General features: G+C 37.7%; 1 protein-coding gene across 6 annotated transcripts in view; it reads left to right on the forward strand.

Moving 5' to 3' along the window:
• RASSF6 (Ras association domain family member 6) overlaps positions 1 to 20,273 on the forward strand; it is a 71,951-nt gene extending 51,678 nt beyond the window's left edge. For all 6 annotated transcript variants that reach the window (XM_045166277.1, XM_045166278.1, XM_045166275.1 and 3 more), the window contains exons 5-11: positions 5,155 to 5,252; positions 6,656 to 6,840; positions 10,805 to 10,906; positions 11,530 to 11,581; positions 17,002 to 17,120; positions 17,212 to 17,309; positions 17,406 to 20,273. In XM_045166277.1, the coding sequence (XP_045022212.1) occupies positions 5,155 to 5,252; positions 6,656 to 6,840; positions 10,805 to 10,906; positions 11,530 to 11,581; positions 17,002 to 17,120; positions 17,212 to 17,309; positions 17,406 to 17,481 (730 nt within the window). In that variant the 3' untranslated portion in view covers positions 17,482 to 20,273. The remainder of the gene's footprint in view (positions 1 to 5,154; positions 5,253 to 6,655; positions 6,841 to 10,804; positions 10,907 to 11,529; positions 11,582 to 17,001; positions 17,121 to 17,211; positions 17,310 to 17,405) is intronic.
• Positions 20,274 to 22,191: the final 1,918 nt, after the last annotated feature.

Genomic DNA, 22,191 nt, shown 5'->3' on the forward strand with positions numbered 1-22,191 from the left:
GTCCTACTATTTGCAGCCCCTTGAATTGCAGCACGCCAGGCCTCCCTGTCCATCACCAAGTCCCGGAGTTCACTTAAACTCATGTCCATCAAGTCAGTGATGACATCCAGCCATCTCATCCTCTGTCATCCCCTTCTCCTCCTGCCCCCAATCCCTCCCAGCATCAGAGTCTTTTCCAATGAGTCAACTCTTCGCATGAGGTGGCCAAAGTACTGGAGTTTCAGCTTTAGCATCATTCCTTCCAAAGAACACCCAGGATTGATCTCCTTTAGGATGGACTGGTTGGCTCTCCTTGCAGTCCAAGGGACTCTCAAGAGTCTTCTCCAACACCACAGTTCAAAAGCATCAATTCTTCGGCACTCAGCTTTCTTCACAGTCCAACTCTCACATCCATACATGACCACAGGAAAAACCATAGCCTTGACTAGACAGACCTTTGTTGGCAAAGTAATGTCTCTGCTTTTGAATATGCTATCTAGGTTGGTCATAACTTTCCTTCCAAGGAGTAAGCGTCTTTTAATTTCACGGCTGCAGTCAACATCTGAAGTGATTTTGGAGCCCCAAAAAATAAAGTCTGACACTGTTTCCCCATCTATTTCCCATGAAGTGATGGGACCAGATGCCATGATCTTAGTTTTCTGAATGTTGAGCTTTAAGCCAACTTTTTCACTCTCCTCTTTCACTTTCATCAAGAGGCTCTTTAGTTCCTCTTCACTTTCTGCCATAAGGGTGGTGTCATCTGCGTATCTGAGGTTATTGATATTTCTCCCGGCAATCTTGATTCCAGCTTGTGCTTCATGCAGCCCAGCATTTCTCATGATGTACTCTGCATGTAAGTTAAATAAGCAGGGTGATAATATACAGCCTTGACCTACTCCTTTTCCTATTTGGAACCAGTCTGTTGTTCCATGTCCAGTTCTAACTGTTGCTTCCTGACCTGCATATAGGTTTCTCAAGAGGCAGGTCAGGTGGTCTGGTATTCCCATCTCTTTCAGTTTATTTTCCACAGTTTATTGTGATCCACACAGTCAAAGGCTTTGGCATAATCAATAAAGCAGAAAGAGATGTTTTTCTGGAACTCTCTTGCTTTTTCCATGATTCAGCAGATGTTGGCAATTTGATCTCTGGTTCCTCTGCCTTTTCTAAAACCACCTTGAACATCTGGAAGTTCACGGTTCACGTATTGCTGAAGCCTTCTTTGCTGCTGCTGCTGCTAAGCTGCTAAGTCGCTTCAGTCGTATCCGACTCTGTGCGATCCCATAGACGGCAGCCCACCAGGGTCCCCCATCCCTGGGATTCTCCAGGCAAGAGTACTGGAGTGGGCTGCCATTTCCTTCTCCAATGCACGAAAGTGAAAAGTGAAAGTGAAGTCGCTTCAGTCGTGTCTGACCCTTAGTGACCCCATGGACTGCAGCCTACCAGGCTCCTGCGTCCATGGGATTTTCCAGGCAAGAGTACTGGAGTGGGTTGCCGTTAAATTTTGAGCCTTGAATGAAATTGTGTAAGGAAATGGACTATCACTACTCACTGCCTAAGAATTTTTATTGCTCTCTTCCCCATACTGGACTTCTGTGGGCAGAACTTACACCTCTGTTCGCTCAGGTTCACAGACTTAATATCTCCAGCGGTTGGATGTGGTACAAAAGACGTGGAAGTTGTGTACTCAGCTGCAGGAGGGCTATAATCTTTTCTTTCAACTCACCTTTGGAGAGAATCAAGCTACTTTGTTTACATTATCTTTGAAATGAGTCACACTGAATCAGCTTAATGGGAGTGGTAACAGTTTAAAATAAATCAGTTTGAGCTGTGACCACTTGTGATCCTTTATGGAAACACTTCCATGGGCAGTACTTTGATATCTATAACTGGTCCAAGTATTTTGTTTTGGAAATTTTTTGTAAAAGCAACCTTACTGAGGTTATGTTTGCTGGCACCGGTTTCCCTTTCTGTTTACAATGTCTTTCCAAAGTCTGCTTTGACATGCTTTGGACAAGTCATGGCAGAATGGCATTAAGAGCAGAAACTGGACAGATGTCCATTTGAATAACATCAATAGTGTTTTTCCTTTCTTACCATGTGGGTAGAGAAGTGACCACCTTCAATTTGTCTATCAAATGTTGACCTCCTTTTTATTTTGCAGCTCATGAGAATACTTCCCCACAGTTTAAATTTGCTAATGGTATATATCCTGAAACTTGGTTGGAATAAGGCTGACATGCCCATGCTTGGGCAACTTAAACTATTTGATGTTACATAAAGTTCCACCAGTTTTCTTTAGAACACTTTGGGTCACTGCATTCAAGCTTGGTCGTGTGCACACCTGTATACGGAGACACTTCCAATTACATAGTCCAGAGCTGAAAGGGGGTAGGCTGGGGGGTGGTAATTTGGGGGTGGAGGTGCTTGTTTTTGCTAAGATGGTAAGGAAGAAAAGGGGCCGAACACGGGCTATATTAAGCCATGTTTGTTCCTCTACATTTGCGTGGAGGAACATTCCTCACTGAGCTGAGAGAAGGTGAGGACAGGTGTCAAGTTGGGCAGGACTACCAAGAGTTTATAGCACATCACTGGTCTGGCATGTTTGGGCTCTCTCGTCTTCCCCCATGGGAGACAGCATTGGGTTGCTTTGACTTTTTAGTTTCTACTTTCACTGTTATTCTGTTTTTTTTTTTTCCCATGATTAACCCACTCCAGTATTCTCGCCCAGAGAATTCCATAGGCAGAGGAGCCTGGCAGGCGACTGTCCATGGGGTCTCAAAGAGTCGGACACAACTGAGTGACTAACACGTTCCCTTTCAACACTCTTTCTATGATAATCACATCTGCCTTTTTTTAATTAATCTTCTATACATTGATAATTTTGTCTATCAAAAGAATAACTAGAAAAGGGAACCTTCCTATACTGCTGGTGGGAATGTAAATTGGTACAGCCACTATGGAGAACAGTATGGAGGTTCCTTAAAAAAATAAAAATAGAGCCTCTGTATGATCCTGCAATCCCACTTCTGAGCATATATCTGGAAAAGATGAAAACAATAATTTGAAAAGATGCATGCACCCCAGTGTTCAGAGCAACACTATTTACAATAGCCAAGACCTGGAAGCAACCTAAATGTCCATTGACGAATGAATAAAGATGATGTAGTATATATATACATACAATGGAATATTATTCAGCCATAAAAAGAATGAAATAATTTCACTTACAGCAACATGGATGGACTTGAAGAATATCACACTGCATGAAGTCAAAGGCAAATATCACAAATATCATTTACATGTGAAATCTTAAAAATGATGCAAGTGAAGTTATTTCTGGAACAGAAACAGACGCATAAAACAAACTTATGGCTACCAAATGGAATAGTGCAGGGAGGGATAAATTAGGAGTTTGGGATTAACAGATACACACTATTGCATGTAAAATAGATAAACAAGGACCTACCATATAGCCCAGGGAATTATATTCATATCATCTAACAATCTATAATGGAAAAGAATCTGAGAAAGAAATATATATACATATACATACATATATCTTAACCACTTTGCTGTACACTTAAAACATTGTAAATCAACTATGCTGCTGCTGCTGCTACTAAGTTGCTTCAGTCGTGCCCGACCCTGTGCAACCCCATAGACGGCAGCCCACCAGGCTCTGCCGTCCCTGGGATTCTCCAGGCAAGAACACTGGAGTGGGTTGCCATTTCCTTCTCCAGTGCATGAAAGTGAAAAGTGAAAGTGAAGTCGCTATACTTCAACTTAAAAAAAGTAAAAGGAAGAATAACTAGGGTCTGAATCAGAGCTGGAATTGTTCTCGTTTGAGTTAAAGTTACTAAGTAAAGTTATTGAACTTCTAGGACATTTGTTTTGACTGGCTATATCCTGGATGGTAGAGCTTAATGGAAAATTAATAAACCAGTATATTAGGATTATCTTATCTATGTCACAAGGCTATTATTGTGAGACTCGATATAGAAGTTGTAAAAGACTTAAAAGGAATTCAAAGGTCACAGAAGAAAAGGATCATGTTTATTCATATTTACCACCATTAGTATGAATAAGCGCATTGTGTTGTTGTTGCTACCAGTGACATGTGGGTAGAATTAATGTCACAAACTCCCTACGGGTTAATATTTTTTGGCCATAAGGAAAACAGACATTGGAAGAGACTCTTAGTAAGAGCTAAGACTAGTCCCAGATATGATAGTTATCTATTAACCTAGAGAGATCTAGGAATACCTTGGATCCCTAATGGCTCCAGACCCACCATGAAATATGCATAGATGATGGGGACTGTGATGAGGATGACAATGAAGATGAAGACAACCACGGTCGTTTTTTTAACACATATTTTGAGTTCTTACTGTGTGTTGGGCACTTTTTCAAGGGTTTTACATAAATTAACTCATTTCATCTTCTCAACAGTCCTATCCTACCTCACCCTGTGTTCATCCCCATTTTACAGGTGAGAACACTAATGCACAGAGAAAAAAAATAACTTATTTAAAGCCAGAAAGAAAATAAAAAATGAGCCTTGGTCCAACTGGTAAAGATAAGCAGTTGCCCAGTTTTATTTTTTTCTGGGCATTAGAATGCATTGAAAATTAATAGTACACTTTATAAATCATGATGTCCCAGAAAAGGAGTCTTTCCCAGAGATTTTCCTGCTTTATAAATTGAATTCTTTGTAGTGCTCAAGGGTCTTCTTTAAGATAGGTTTTGTATCTTATTATACTGGAATCACTTTACCTTAAAATGCTTTGAATACAATGGGAGCTCAATGCAAATTAGAATAAACACTTTTGTATCTAAATTCACTGAAGAGCATAGTGAGGTATCTGTATAAGAATGGATTCTGTTGGTTTCTACATATTCCGTACATTTTACAGAATCTATATAATTCTGTGTTTCAGTATGTAACTAAAATATTGTGTCAAAACATGCTAAGAATCAGTACAAGAATTAATTAAAATGTATGTTGACTACTCTGGTATAGATATAGTTTTAATAATATAAAGATTGTTATAATTTAGGCTGGTGTGTCTACCCACAGAGGCCCATGGTACTGTATTAATACTGTAAATCTGGAAACTATGATAGGCCTTTTGATCAATATAATTGATATCACTTACACAATTTATTACTTTTCAGGGGAATGACACGCTGGGGACAATTTGATGATCTTTATCGCATTAGTGACTTGGACAGGGATCATATTCCAGTGACTGGAGGAACAGGTTCCCAGGAAGGTCAGTATCAAACTCTTATTATGAGGAGACTTTTTTAGCTAATATAATGCATGAATCCTAAATGTTTTTCTAAAATATAACATTTTATATATCATTACTTATTAAACTCTTATTTTATATTTAAAAAATATATCTTAGGAGCATACCAACTTAAATCACTACAGTGCTCATATAATGTTTAAGAACCTTACTTTGCTATATAAAAGCATTATTTTAAAAAAATGTATTAAGTCACTTAGCTTTATTAGATAAGGGAGAATGAATGGTTTGAATAAAGTTTTTCATACATAAAATTGTTCAGTATTCCCCCCCAAGGATTAGGATCATTTATAACACTCAGTAGTTTTTTATGTTAAGACCAAGCCCTTCAGGTTGAATTCTACATCTTTTGAGAAGCTAAACATTTTAGTTAATACTTAATATGACATGGCTTCTCAGAGGCAGATATGCTGGGTTTGCTATAATTGATAGGGTTGCTTTAAGCATTTATATGGCTGAGTTGCTCTGCTGTGTACCTGAAACTGTCACAACATTGTTAATTGCCTATATTCCAATATAAAATAACAAGTTTAAAAAAAGAGAGAAATCTCCTTAAACATCAGATGAGTTCATATCAAATTTGACAAACCAATGGAAAATGCCAGCTCCTATGACTTGTGACATCAGTAATCATAACAACAATGATGTAATACTATTAGTTTTCTGTCATTTACTGAGACAGGCATGATATTTTGTATTTTACATGGATTTTTCATTTTTATGTGGTATATAGAGATCCAAGGAGGAGCTGATGACTGAGACTGCAGTGGGGTTCACATTTCTGGAATGGTGATATTACCAAGCTGATTTCAGATTGAACAAGGGTATCATGCTGGTATTATCTTCATGAAGCTACCAGCAACTTCCAATGTGTAACTAATTTTTTTCAAAGCATTCTCAATCCATCCCCTCTACTGTCCTTTAACAACTCATATTCTATAACAAACATGATGCTCCTACCAGGACTTCCTTATTTTTGTCTTATGGCCTTTTGGCATCTTTTATATGAGGATCCTTATATTAATAATTAATCCATTGACAACACTCATTTCAACACAGGGGAATCCCAATATCTTGACACCAAAGATATAATAAAAATCTATTTGTATTTAGCACCAGTGCTAGAGAAAGATGAAACATCACTTGCTTATACTCTAACTACAATTAAATTAAAATTCCAAGGTAAAATGGAACACAAGTGTCACCAGATGTCCCTATTCTTAAACAAGATCATTGCTATTTTCTGTTTAAAAGAATTTTAGTTCATTGCTTAGCCACATAATTTCTTATTAATACTAATCCATCCATGATGCAAAGAGATGAGCAGCTAAATTATATGGGTTTATAACCTTTATTCTTCCCAGACTATTTATCTTATCACAGTAGCACTCTGAAGCCTCATGCAAACGAAGAGCCTGAATCTCCATTACTCTACAGAACTATGAGTGAAGCAACCCTCGTGAGGAAAAGGGTGAAGCCTCCGATGGTGGACAGAAAAGACAGACAGAAGCATAGGGCCTCTATTAATGGACACTTTTATAACCATGAAGTGAGTTACAATTCCATTAATGTCATTTGAAAGAATGCTGTCTATTGTGCTAACAATATCACTGAATTGAATTTACAATTCAAACTTACAATACTATCAGATATACTACTGCTATTATTACTGGGTACTCTCTGTTTATTTGGCATGAAATTGTTTTGCTGGCTTATCTCATTACTCACTAAAACATAACTATATGAAGTAGATACTATTATTTTCCCTATGTTACATATGAGTTAACTGAGGTTCACAGTTGTTGTTCAGTCACCAGTCACATCCAACTCTTTGCAACCCCATGGACTGCAGCACTCCAGGTTTCCCTGTCCTTCACCATCTCCCAGAGTTTGCTCAAATTCATGTTTACTGAGTCAGTGATGCCATCCAACCATCTTATCCTCTGTCATCCCCTTCTCCTCCTGCCTTCAATCTTTCTCATCATCAGGGTCTTTTCCAATGAGTTGGCTCTTCACATCAGGTGGCCAAAGTGTTGGAGCTTCAGCATCAGCCCTTTCAATGAATATTCAGGGTGATTTCAGGATTGATTGACTCCTTTGATCACCTCAGATTCACAGAAATTCACAGAGGTTACACAATTTGTCACAGGTCACACTGCTTTTAAGTACCAACTCTGAACTCAAATCCAGCTTTGTCTGATGCCAGAACCCAAGTTCTTAACCAGCATGATTGGTCAACCCTAAGTGGCAGACCCTATGATACACACTGGAGATATACAGATGGCTCAGCTGGTGCCTGTGTCAGCATGGAGCTCAGCGCTTGGGCAAAGAAACCAATACATCCATAAATGTCATTAGAATCATGTAAGTGCTACAAAAGATATTGGTTCAAAGTACATTCAAACATTAAATTTGAAATAAAAGGATTAAGTCAGCTATAGCCCTATTTATTCTGATTAGTTAAATCTCTAATTCCAGGTCTTACACATATAATATACATATCACTTTTTACACAAGTGCAATTATAGTTTCGGAGAAGGCAATGGCACCCCACTCCAGTACTCTTGCCTGGAAAATCCCATGGACGGAGGAGCCTGGTAGGCTGCAGTCCATGAGGTCGCTAAGAGTCAGACATGACTGAGCGACTTCACTTTCACTCTTCACTTTCATGCATTGGAGAAGGAAATGGCAACCCACTCCTGTATTCTTGCCTGGAGAATCCCAGGGACGGGGGAGCCTGATGGGCTGCCGTCTATGGGGTCGCACAGAGTCGGACACGACTGAAGCGACTTAGCAGCAGTAGCAATTATAGTTTATATAATTTGTATTCTGATTTTTTCCCTTAATATGTGTTGAACTTATATGTGCCTTTCTGTAATATTTATAAGATATTGAACTTGGCTGAAGGTAGGAAATAGATCATTTTTTTCTAGAACTCAAATTTTTTATGTCATGTATTTTAGCAATCATTCATCCATTCATTTAATAAATAAAACCACTCTATGTGAGGCTCCATTTTAAGCTCTTTCATACAAAATATGAATTCATTCATCACAAGCTTTTTCCTTAGAAGGCTTTCTACCTTTTTCCTTCTTCCTCCCTTGGAAGGCTATTCATATGTCTCTTTGGAGACTGGTGGGGAGAAATCTCCCTTGTGATTTTTTGGTTCAAATTAGATATTTTTCTGTCTCAAGAATTTCCTCGCTGGCCAAAATAGTATTGACAGTCCCCTACAGATATGCAACTCCCGGTAGGCCTGGTTCCTTCTCTGCAGAATTATGCTGTATGTCATCAGCACATGTAGGGTGGTTTGTGTTAAGAAAGGCTGTGAAAGCCGCCTGTTTCCAAATGAGCAGCTTCCAGATTGGTCCTCAGTGCTAAGAATGAAATTGGCACTAGGTTGGCAGCACAGCATCATAATTAAAATTCTTGGTCTTTGCAGTTTGATGACTTGATTGCAAATTCTTGCTGAGCAAATGAAAAATCTCAATCCCTTCGCTTTCATCCTTCCTTCTTTACAAGGCTGTTCACGGCATTAAGTGGAATGAGGTGAATTTAGCACCTAGCATAGTGTCTGCACAATAGAAGAACTCAGTTTACATTAGTGTCATTGCTGTTGATTGAAAGAGATCACGTGACACTAAAGATATTTCATACAAATGTCATTCACTACAGTGTAATAACTAGCAGAAAATGAAACCCCAAAACCCAAAGCACCCTATCAATGGGTATGCAATGATGGGCATCTAGGAATTTAAGTTGAAATAGTTGTAAGATTTGTTTTTATATCATGAAAGCTCTTGATAATGCCAATATTGAATAACGCACTTATTAGAGGCTTAGATTGTGATACATAGTCCCAAGGGAATACGTTCCAAGACCCCCAGTGGATGCCTCAAACCAAGGTTAGTACTGAATTCTATATATACTATGTTCTTTCCTATACATACATACCTATGATAAAGGTTAACTTATAAATTAGGTAAAATAAGGGATTAACAACAATATCTAACAATAAAGCAGAATAATTATAATAATATAGTGTAAAAACGTTATGTGGATGTGGTCTTTTCCTCCCTCTCTTTCAAAATATCTTGTAGTACTGTATTCAATTTTATAAGGGCAGGAGATGATAAAATGCCTATGATGTGATAAGATAAAGTGAGGTAAACGACATAGGCATTGTGATGCAGCATTAGGCTACTAATGACCTTCTGACAATATATCAGAAGGAGGATCATCTGAAGCAGATGATCCTGGACCATCAGGCTGTGATGAAGTTGATAGATATCTGTCAGAAGCAGACATTGTCAGTGGTTGGGGATATTGGCAGGGTGGAGTAGGATGGTGCAAGATTTCATCATGCTACTCAGAATGGCTTCCCTGGTGGCTCAGATGGTAAAGAATCTGCCTGAAATGCAGGAGATCCAGGTTCAATCACTGGGTCAGGAAGATCCCCTACAGAAGGGAACAGCAACCTACTCCAGTATTCTTGCCTGGAGAATCCCATGGACAGAGGACCCTGGTGGGCTACAGTCCATGGAATTGCAGAGTTGGACACTACTGAGCAACTAACACTTTCAACACACTTTCTAATTGCCACACAGGGACTTCCCTGGCAGTCCAGTGGTTAAGACTTCGCCTTCCAATGCAGGGGGTGTGGGTTTGATCCCTAGTCAAGTATCTAAGATCCCACATGCCTGCTGCAAAAAAGGAAAAAACAGAAAACAGAAATAATATTGTAACAAAGTCAATAAAGGCTTTAAAAGTGGTCCATATTAAAAAAAAAAGACTTAAAAAAAAAAGAACAGCACACAATTTAAAATGTGTGAATTATTTCTGGAATTTTCCATTTAATTTTTTCATCTCTCTCAGGATTTTATTTTAAAATAGGAATAAAATTATGAGTAAAAAATGTATGGTTATATGTTTCTTATAGTTTTTATGGTGCCTTACTAATCCCCAAGAGAGATGTATCAGATTTATTGGATCATGGCAGCTGTTTACCAAATTTTATCTAAAGGGCCGACTATTGATTAGAGCAACTTGTGAGAAACATTGTTCTAAATGGTCAGTTAGCAGCACTTTTACCCAAATCCTCAGTTGAGATATAAGCTAAATCACATGAAATTGCCAACATTGGACCATTTCTGACCAACTGAAAAGGAATGATTTCATATGGTTCAAATAAAAACAATTTAGAACAATTTTTCCCAAACAGGAGGGAATTTTGAAATCTTAAATTACAGTAAAGAATAGTATGATTATCTAATGAAAATATTTCAAATATTCTCAAACATTTTACCTAACTTACTCTAGAAACAATATAAAGCAGCTTAAAGGCATACCTAGTACTCAACAACCAAAACAAAGAAAGTAAAAATAAGAAAGCAAAATTTTAAACTCATGATCTTGGATTTTTTGTGCAAAGGAAGGCCACGTTCAAGAGACAGACCCTTGTTAGTTTGTCACATATGTCCTTAAAATTACAAAAATCTTTTTTTTTCTTCTAGACGTCAATTTTCACTCCAGCCTTTGGATCAGAAACTAAGGTCAGAGTAAACAGTAATATGAGAACTGAAGAAGTAATAAAGCAAATTCTCCAAAAATTTAAGGTAATCTTTATCAGTGAATTGAACTATAAATATCTTGTGTATAATTTAATTGTAAACACATAAATGGATTTTTCTGAAAAAGATATAAAAGCATGTATATCTAAATTAAATATTCAGTTCCAAAAAATTCTTTCCTATGTATAGTTGACTCTTGAAAAACACCTGTTTGAACGCCATGGGTCTATTTAAATATGGATTTTTTGTTAACTTTTTATTTTGTATTGGGATATAGCCAATTAACAATGTTGTGATAGTTTCAGGTAAACAGCAAAGGGACTCAGCCTTATATATTCATATACATGGATTTTTTTCTTCAATGCATATATTACTGTTTACAATACATGGTTGGTTGAGTCCATGAATGCAGTCCCGGGAGTACAAAAGGCCAACTCAGGGACTAGAGTATATGTGGATTTTGGTATCCACAGCAGATACCAAAAGACAACTATATAACATCTTTTAGTAACTGCACTGAGAAATTACCTTATCCCCAGGGAACAGAGAAGATTTTTATATAGGAAAGTGAAAAATTAAAGTGAAGAAACAGATACGTAATCTGGATCTGGTTGGCTTAGAAAACACTAACAAAGAATTCATGTCTGTTCTTTTTTTTCCATTGACAGATTGAAAACAGTGCCCAGGATTTTGCACTGTACATTATTTTTGCAACAGGAGGTAAGAAAACTTGGTTATTCTTATGTGACTGCATGTGTTGTCATTTCCTGCCCATTAATAAGGCAGAAAAGCAGTTTACCTCTTTCTGTGGAAGAAAAGGAGGGAGGGAAGAAAGAAAGAAGAGAGGTGGAGTGTTGTACATTATTCATCCTTCACAGTTTCAAAGGAAGACAACCTAAGAATAAGGGATCCTAGAAGAGCTTAACACAAAAGACTTTGCTTGTTGGCCAGGCAGTAAACTATCTGAATGGTGATCAAAGAGCCCTGGAGAATAGGTGGAAGATTCCCAGGAACTGCAGACATTTCAGTTGTTGATCTTTGCACTCCTTTCTTTTCACTTCCCCTTATCATTCCAGCTTTTACTAGAATCATCATTACACACCATTACTCCCTGATCTCACTGTTACCTCTTTCTTAACATTACCTCTTTCTGACACACTGTAGGAGTGTTCCCTCTTCCTCAGTAGAGAAAAATGTGCAGAACTATGTGGTGGGTAAGTTAGCATCAGGACCTTGGGAAGAGACTGTGTGTGGGGTGCTAGGAGCAAAGAGTAAAAGATGGATTAGAGAAACCCTAAGGCAATATTGAAATGAAATTTTTGAAAGCCTTAAAATAGAAACCCCAGAAATAAACCCTTGCATCTATTGTCAATTAATCTATGACAAAGGAGGCAAGACTACACAATGTTGGAGACAGTCTCTTCAACAAATGGTGCTGGGGAAAAGGGACAGTTAAATGTAAAAAAAAAAAAAAAGAAAAAAGAAGAAAGTTAGATCATTCTTTAACTCCATATACAAAAGTAAGCTCAAAATGGATTTAAGACCTAAATGTGAGATTGCATACTATAAAACTCCTAGAGGAAAACATAGGCAGAGCACTCTCTGACATAAATCACAGCAATATCTTTTTCAATCTATCTCCCAGAATATTGGAAATAAAAACAAAAATAAACAATGGGACGTACTTAAACTCAAAAGTTTTTTCACAGCAAAGGAAACAATAAACAAAACAAAACTATAGCCCACTGATTGGGAGAAAATGTTTGCAAATGATGTGAATGATACAAGATTAGCCTCCCAAAATTGCACACAGCTCATGCAGCAGCATGATACTTAACATCAGCAAAACAAACAGCCCACTCAAAAAATGGGAAGAGGACCTAAACAGACATTCCTCCAAAGAAGACATACAGACAACCAATAGGCACATGAAAAGATGTTCAACATCGTTAATTATTAAACAAATGCAAATCAAAACTACAATAAGATATCACCTCACACCAGCCAGAATGGCCATCATTAAAACCGAAAAAGTTTGAAGTTAAATTATAGAAATGGCTCAGGTTGTAATTTAAGTGTCTGATCGCTTGAGCCAGAAGTTGAATAAATAAAATAATACATTTTGATCCAGAACAACTATAAGAAAATGGAAATTGTATATCCAAACATATATAAAATTGAGGTCCTTATAAACTGAAAGCTTAAATATAAGAAATATATATATATATATTATATATATATAAATTTTTGAAAGTTCTGAGTGTATGTGTGTATTCATTCTGGTTATTTAGGAGAAAACTACAAGATAAAAATGCTGGACTGTATAAAATGCAAAAGATACAAACAAAAGATTATGAAGACTATCAGATGAAAGATTAATACCTACAGTATCAAAAAGTTCTTGCAAAGTGATAATGAAAAGGCAACCAGTCCAATAAAAATACAAAGAAGTATGATAAAGCAGTTCAGAGAATAACAACCTGTAAATATTTTTAGGAAAGTCTAAAACTTAAGGGAATGCAAGTATTAAAGGAAATGCAAAGGTCAAGGACATGTATATTCAACCCACAATGCCGTGTTATCTTTTATCTGATTCCACCTACTGGCTGGCACGGATAAGAGTAAAAGAGTATGTTCATGCAATTCTGGTGAAGATCTGACTCCTACTCTCTTGGAACTCGTTTTAGCAATATTTATTAAAAATCTACAGTATACACATTCCTTAGCCCAGCAAATCCACTGGTGAGAATCTGTTTCACAAAAATCAAAGCACTATTATCTACAGATTTATATGCAAGGTTATTTATAATGATAGAAAGCTAAAGGCAAAGTTACCCATCATAGAAGAATGATTTAATACATGATTAATATGCAGCTATAATGAAATGAGTTAGATCTGTACCAGTTGAATGAGAGAACTTTACAATACATATTTATTAAAAATGCAACATGCCTATAAATGTATAGAGTATGACTTCATTTTTTTAAAAGAATTATAAATCCCTATTTAAATATGTGGTTTATATGAGTATATGATTAGGGAGAAAGGTATGGAAAGATAAATACCAAGCCATTAACATTGATTGCTTGGTTAGGGCACTGGGGAGATACAGAAAAGACAATGGGAAGAAGAAAAAGCATAAAAGAAAAAAAGCAAAAAATAAACTTTAATATTTTAAAATGTGTACAATAAAAATAGCAAGTGTGATATGACCACTTTTATGTATTGTCTGTGTGTGTACCTAAAGAGACATATGGAGGGGTGTCCTTTCAAATGCTGCTTATCTCAGAGTTCTGGGATTCCCGGGAATTTTTACTTTCTGCCTTGTGCTTTTCCTCATAATTACAACAGTGTATAAGGGTTTTTAACTTTACTGATGAATAATTAGGATAATTGACAAATATAATTGAATATATTTAAAGTGTACAACATGATTTAATATACATTACACTGTGGACTGATTGCCTTGATCAAGATAATCAACACATCTATGAGCTCACGTAGTTAACTTTTTTCCCCTTGGGCTAAGAATGCTTAAAGAATAGGGAAAAGAATGGAGCATAGAGCACCTGTTTGGGTAGTAATATGGAAAATAGATTAGTGTACTTTTAAAACCTTTTATCTGCTAAGCCCATGATCTGTAACAGTGTTTCTCAAATTGAGGCACACTTCAGAAAGACCTGAAGAGTTCATTTAAAATACAAATTCTCAAGCCCCTCCAGATCTGAGGACAGTCTGGGAATACATATTTCTAATAGTTATCCCAGGTGACCATGAAATAAGAAACATTGTTTTATCTTATCAAGCAGAAAACAAATTGAGGATGCAAACCCAAGTTAACATAAGATGTAAAGTTCAAAAGAGGGTTCTGCCATACGACCCAGCAATCCCACTGCTGGGCATCCACACTGAGGAAACCAGACTTGAAAGAGACTCTTGTACCCTAGTATTCATCACAGCACTATTTACAGTAGCTAGAACATGGAAGCAACCTAGATGTTCATCAGCAGATGAATGGATAAGAAAGCTGTGGTACATATACATGATGGAATATTACTCAGCTATTAAAAAGAATGCATTTGAATCAGTTCTAATGAGGTGGATGAAACTGGAGCCTATTATACAGAGTGAAGTAAGCCAGAAAGAAAAACACCAATACAGTATGTTAGCACATATATATGGAATTTTAAAAGATGGTAATGATGACTCTATATGCAAGACAGCAAAAGAGACAAAGATATAAAGAACAGACTTTTGGACTCTGTAAGAGAAGGAGAGGGTGGGATGATTTGAGAGAATAGCCTTGAAACATGTATATTGCCATATGTGAAATAGATAACCAGTCCAAGTTTGATGCATGAAATAGGGCACTCAAAGCTGGTGCACTGGGACAGCCCAGAGGGATGGGATGGGGTGGGATGTGATGTGGGAAGGGGCTTCAGGATGGGGGAACATGTACACCCATGGCTGATTCATGTCTATGCATGGCAAAAACCACCACAATATTGCCTTCAATTAAAATAAAGTAATTAATTTTTTAAAAAGAGGATTCTGGTGGGTTAATGAGAGGAGCTGAATTATCAAACTTCCCCATTGCTTCAGAAATCATAGAGGAATTGAAGCAGCAAACACTGACTCTGTGGACATGGTAATGAATCATATCATTAGTTGTGGGGAAGCTGGGCTTCTAAGTTCTGGACCCTGTCTTGCATTTTTTTCCTGGAGAAGTCCAGTCCAGGGGACAAGAACAGTTTTGACCCTTGGGGCTTGTAAAAGCCCAAAAAAACACATGATTAACAGAGAGGGGACTAACTGGTCTACCTTTTTCCCATCAGTCTACTTCAACAAAGCAGGCAGTTCTTTAACCATGTAAGTCAGACTGTGTCGCACCTCTTCTCAGATCCTCCAATGGTTTCCCTTCTCACAGCAAAGTCAAAATCTTTGTGCTGGTCCCATCACCTCTTCTCTTCATCATTTAATAGCCCTCTCCTCATCTGCATACCAGCCACCTTGTTCCCTAGGCGCTCTTCGACATCTTTAGGCATGCACTGACTTCATGGGTACTCAATTTACTTACTTATTCTTTTGACACACACTTCCCCTAAATAGCTTCACGATTCCTCTCTCATCTCCTTCAGGTCTTTGCTCAAATATTACATCTTCGGTGCGGCCTCCCTCAGCCATTCTATCAATAATTTAAAACCTTTCACTTGCATACACATATGTACACACATGCACACTTTCTACCCCCTTCCTTGAGTAATTTTCCCCCTGAATACTTATCACTATATATGATAAGTTTTATTGCTGTATCTTCCTTATCACCATCCTCTCCATGAGTGTAAGGTCCCTGAGAGAAGTGATTTTACTCTGCTTTCTTCTATAGTGTGCCCAGCACACAGAACAAGGCCTGGTACGTAGTAAGAACTCAAAAATTGTTTGAGGAAGGAAGGAGGAAAGAAAATGATTGTAAGGGCACTGTGTCCTGTTCATGCTTCATTCTGATAAAGATGAAATCACAGATGTGAAACTACTTAGGCAAAAAATATTTTGTGGAAGAAGTGTTTATAACTTTTGGAAATTTGAAGTTCTTGGAATATACCAAATTGAAAGTTATTTTCTTTCTCATGTCATTATTATGGCTGAATGGATGAAGCCAATAGATGAATGAAATAATAAAAAATACTCCTAATGTAAATAACAATTCAGAATATATTTTTAAAGAAAATCCAAAGATTGGATGTGGGGTGAGAGGGAAATGAAGAATTGAAGATAATTACAAAGTTTTGGATCTGAGCTACTAGAAGGATAGAATTACATTAATGGAACTAGGAAAGATCAATAAATATTTATTGAATGAATGTTTTTAGGTTTTGCAAAGGCATAAATGGGATGGCAGATTTGTCTGAATATCGAAACCAAAGGCAAGTCAAATCCCAAAGGATAGCAAGAGAAAGTCTATTTTTAGTTCACTTAAAGGTTTTAATTTCAACTTGCTTTTTCGAGTGAGTAAAACAACTCCTCTTCTTTATAGGTTTTACAAAGTAAGTAGAAGAAGCAAAATGAATGGACAAATTATGTTCCTTTTTTTCTCTAGGATGGCCTCCTGACTGTAGCTGATTCTTATTTTCATTTGCAGAGCAGAAACGGCTAAAGAAGACAGACATTCCGCTGCTGCATAGACTCCTACAGGGACCGTCCAAAACAAATGCTCGCATTTTCCTCATGGATAAAGATGCAGAAGAAATTAGCAGTGATGTATGGATGCCATTGCCCTGAATCTGTCTTTGAGCTCTCCTGTCCCAGTACCTCTCGCACAAATGCTCTACCTTTTTGTTTTTTCTTTCAGGTGGCTCAGTATATTAACTTTCATTTTTCTCTCCTGGAATCCATCCTTCAAAGATTAAATGAAGAAGAAAAAAGAGAGATCCAAAGGACAGTAGCAAAGTAAGTCAAGAGCTTGCACATTGGGTGCTTGGTTCCTTAGTAGGTTCAATGCACAAAATGTGTCCAATGGTTAATACTCTTTCTCTTTATTTTCAGATTCAGTACAGAAAAGGCAATCATACTGAAATATCTTCAAAGTAAACGGGTAATAAAAACAGAGACAACAGTTTAGCATTACAAGTCCTATTGCTAAGACACTTCAACAAAATTAGAAGGTTTTAGTACTATTTCAGTGCATAAATTCTATACTTGCATTAAAAAAAAATATGTGAACGTGAATCTATAGGAAATTGAATGTACGGCTTGTCTCTCTCTGAAGTGAAGAGGTTAGGTCGGATTCACAGTTGGACTGAAAGAAACTTGAATTTAGTTTCAGTAACTAAAATAAGCTCGGATACTATGTATTCCAAATAGTTTTTAGAGTAAAACACTCAGTGAACTTGAATTTAAATGGTATCTTAAGATACCATGTAGCTTAAGCTTATTTAACTTCAACTGTCAAGAGAACTATCATCAACTAGCTCTCAGAAATGATTCAGAAGTAATAGCTTCCAGCTCTTGAAATATAATATCAGCCCATTATTATCCCACCAAGAAATCTGATGGTGATGGTATCTCACATTTTCTTAAACTCTAGCCTTTTCATAAAACCTAGGAGTGTCTTTCCATCCTTCGAGCTATCTATAACATCAGAGCTACCTGTCCTTTGGGACAGAAAACGTTATGGACTCTGTTAAGAAATCCAAATCATAATTCTCTCAACCCGAGCCCTTATTTTCTTCCTCCCTCTGTTCTACTGATGAATTTCAAGTGTTCTTAAGATTTTTCTTAAGTCAATTGAACTAGTTTTCTTTATTTTTCCAAACAAACATATCACAGAGATTTAATGTATTTCATCAGCTAGGCTAAGACTTGATCCATGATAACCGTTTGTTGCTGAATGAATACAGAAGATAAGGCGAAGCTGTGGGATCTGAAGTTGGGCAGGAAATCTCGAGCTCTGTTCTTTTTCTTCAAAATAACTCATTCTACAAGACAGGGCTCAGGGTCCTTCAAGTCCACTTCACCAGTCTCAAAAAGCACTGCGAATGCCACAAGTATCACCTGCGATTTTACTTATGAACTCTGTATTAAAATGGAGACTTATGCAGCTTTTTTCCATTCTACTACTAGTTCTATTTGCATTCCTCATAAGCATGGGACTCAATGGACTCACCAACTCAATGGACATGAGTTTGAGTAAACTCCAGAAGTTGGTGATGGACAGGGAGGCCTGGCGTGCTGCAGTCCATGGGGTGGCAAGAAGTCAGACACAACTGAGTGACTGAACTGAACTGAATAAGCACTGGATTAAATTGATTGTATTACACATACTATAGGATAAGGTTGAGTGTAGTAAACCCAGTTGGAAGATCAGTTATCAAAATATGAAACATGTTTAAAACAAAGTATTACTTTGTTTTAATGTCACCAAATCCCAAACTGGATGAAAGTAAAAGTGTGCTATGAACTTTCCAGTCCTAGGAAATCTCCTTTATTGAATAAGACAGTGGCTTGCATCTTTATCCTTTTATCTATGAGTTAATAAGAAAGTCTCAACTTACTAAAATAAAGCAAATGTAGTGGTTAAAACTCAGTATACTTATTTAAAGTAGTCTCAAGTATCTGCCATAAACATGACAAAAGATTTATCTTTAATATCTTGAAAGTCTACAAAATGGAAAAAAAAATAATAATAATAAGTAAGACACATGGTCTGAAAAGTAAAATTGCAGAAGAGAAAATGCAAATAGCTACTAAGTGTGTGGGAAAAGTTGTATCTTAATAGTGATTGGTGGTATTAGTCTGGGTCTAATGAGGAGACAGAAATCACACAGTCATTTAAATGGGGGTTATAATTTAATATAAAGAACTATTTAGCTGTGAAAATAGGAGAGTAACTATAAAAATGGAAAGGGAACTCTAAAGGGTACCCTAGTCTGAGGAAGAATACCCAACTACGGAAAAGCTTGGAGTAAGGAGTTGAAATGCACTGAAGAAGGTGTGGCTGCAGCCCATTGCATAAAGGAAACGTCCTCTGCTCCCAGGACACAGCAGGGCCATAGGCATAGGATAAGCAAGAACAACCCTCTGGAGTATGGATCCAGTGGGCAAGCGAGCACAGGGGCTTCTCTGCGGGCGCAAGTGTCCGTGTCTGGAGGGCTGCAGGAAAAAAAGTCTGGAGAACAGGTATGCTGAGGCTGAGGGGTAGGCACCCGGAAGAAGCCAGGGACGCTGCTGCCAGTGCTGCTGGGACTGTGAGCTGCGGGAACCATCTCTGCAGGAACCTAGTACAACTCTATGTATGCCGTGGGCTGTGGCATCTTTAAGGCTGCATGGGACAGAGATGGGGCAAGTGGCTTACTAGATGCTCAGCCCCACAGAGCACTCTCTGGGAGCGAGCACCAAGGTGAGGTATGGAGAGTAATGATCTGAGTTAGAGCACAGGACTGTAAGGGGCTCCAGGCTGTGCCACCACAAACCAAATCAAGAGCTACAAAAGGGGTTGCGGGAGCAAATGCTAAAGAAAGCTGCACCCCACAGGCAACTAGCGCTGAAGAAACCATTCTGGGAGGAGCCCTGGAGGAAGAAAGTCAGCTTCCCGGGAACCTGGCATGCCAGCCCCTACGAATCAGGAAAGACCTGCTTTCTCCTGCAGTGCTTCTCCAGCGCCCTCTACTGGCGAAGCATGATATCACGTAGGCTGCAAAGGAAGCGTAAAATGCTCTCTCCTGCTGCAGCTGGGGCCCCAGTAAAGCCCAGCCTGAAAATAAATTAAATAATGGTTTCCACGTCCAGTTTCACAGAGCCAACAACAAAAAATGAATTTATAACAGAGAGGCAATAAAATAACTGGTATGTCAACAAAATGCAAAGTAAGAAAGTGAAATTGGTCTACTAAAAAGATGAAAAAATGATAATATTAAATACTCAACAAATTACAGTGAGATGTACTGTGCTCAGACTACTGGCCTTCCCTCATGGCTCAGTGGCAAAAAATCTGCCTGCTAATGCAGGAGACCTGGGTTTGATCTTTGGGTTGGGAAGATCCCCTGGAGACGGAAATGGCAACCCACTCCAGTATTCTTGCCTGGAAAATTCCATGGACAGATCTGGTGGGCTACAGTCTGTGGGGTCATAAAAAGAGTCGGACATGACTTAGCGACTAAACAACAAAAGAGATACAAATGAATATAACTTTCCTTGAGAGCAAATTTAGTAGTAAGTTCACCCTATAATTTTACTTGTCGGATCTTATACGAAAATAATCAGATGTACATAGACACTATGTAAAGATGACTATTATTTATTGTGATAAAAGGAAGTAAATAGCCTAATGTTCAAAAATAAGAAAAAAAATTAAAGAAGGAAAAACAGAATGTAATGCAGCTCTTCTGAGCGACTTCACTTTGACTTTTCACTTTAATGCATTGGAGAAGGAAATGTCAACCCACTCCAGTGTTCTTGCCTGGAGAATCCCAGGGACGGGGGAGCCTGGTGGGCTGCTGTCTATGGGGTCGCACAGAGTTGGACACGACTGAAGTGACTTAGCAGCAATGCAGCTCTTAGAATTGTTTTCTAATAAATTTTAATTATAAGAGTAAATTCTCCTTATATTAAGATAAGAATATAGATACAAATATCCAAAAGTGTACTATCTATAAGATAATATAGATGTTTTTATATGAATATATACTATTACTGTATATATACATGTATGTATGTAGTAATATATACTACAAACCAAAAGCATGTTAAATGTGGTTATATCTGGTTTGTAGCATAAGGTATGGGTGATTCATATTTTTCATATTTGTTTATCTTATTAAATAATCTATAATGAACATGTATTACTTTTTAAACCAGGAAATAGAAAATGTATGATTAAAAAGTTACCAACAAAAAAGTAGCAAGTACATGCAATCACAGAGTTCTACTAGATGCAAAAAAAGCCAAATAAACTATCAAGTGAGACATTAACATCACTGCAGTGGTAGTTTTGAATATGTCTGTGAAGGCTTTGATACTCCACCTTTCAAGAGACAGTCTAATCCTCCTCACCTTGCCAATGAGCTGGACTTAGTGACTCACTTTTAAGGAACAGAGGAGAGCAGAAGTGCCAGGCTGTCGCTTGGGGAGACTGGGTCGTAAAAGTCACTGCGGTGTCCTCCTTGCTTCTTCTCTTGGATTTCTTGCTTTGGGGATGCCAACTGCCACAACCAGAGTAGCCCTGGGGAAAGGCCTATATGACAGGAACCAAGTCCTTCTGCCAAAAGCCAGCAAGGAATTGAGGTGCCCCCTCCACAGTCCACAGCCATGTGAGTGGGCCATCAACTCACCCTAGTCAAGCTTTCAGATGACTGCAGCCCTGTCTAAGAGCTTGCCTACAACCTCGTGAGAGACCTGAGCCAAAACAAAAAGAAAAAACCAGCTAAACCACTCCTGGATTCCTGATCCTCAGAAAATGTGTGAGATACAAAATGTTTGTTGTAATATCCTGCTACATTTTAGGATAAGTTGTTACATAACAATAGATAACTGATATAATTTCAGAGACAAAAATCTGTTCATTTCAGAGACATCTTTCTGTCATACAAGAATATAAGCTTTTGTAACAGAACTATTTATCTGTTTTAAATGGTCCAAATATTTCACTACCAGTTACATATTAGTTCAAATTCAGTTCTAGATAATGTTAAACTTCTTAATGGTAGAGGTCCTGTCACATTCATCTCTGTAGTTTGCTGTGTTTAATATTGTGTCCTTTGTATAGGATATGCTCAATCAATCAAAGAACTGAATAAATTAATGAATGAATAAAAGAATGAGTGAATAAACTGTC

This window comes from Bubalus bubalis, chromosome 7 (genome assembly GCF_019923935.1).
Source record: "Bubalus bubalis isolate 160015118507 breed Murrah chromosome 7, NDDB_SH_1, whole genome shotgun sequence".
Lineage (NCBI taxonomy): Eukaryota > Metazoa > Chordata > Mammalia > Artiodactyla > Bovidae > Bubalus > Bubalus bubalis.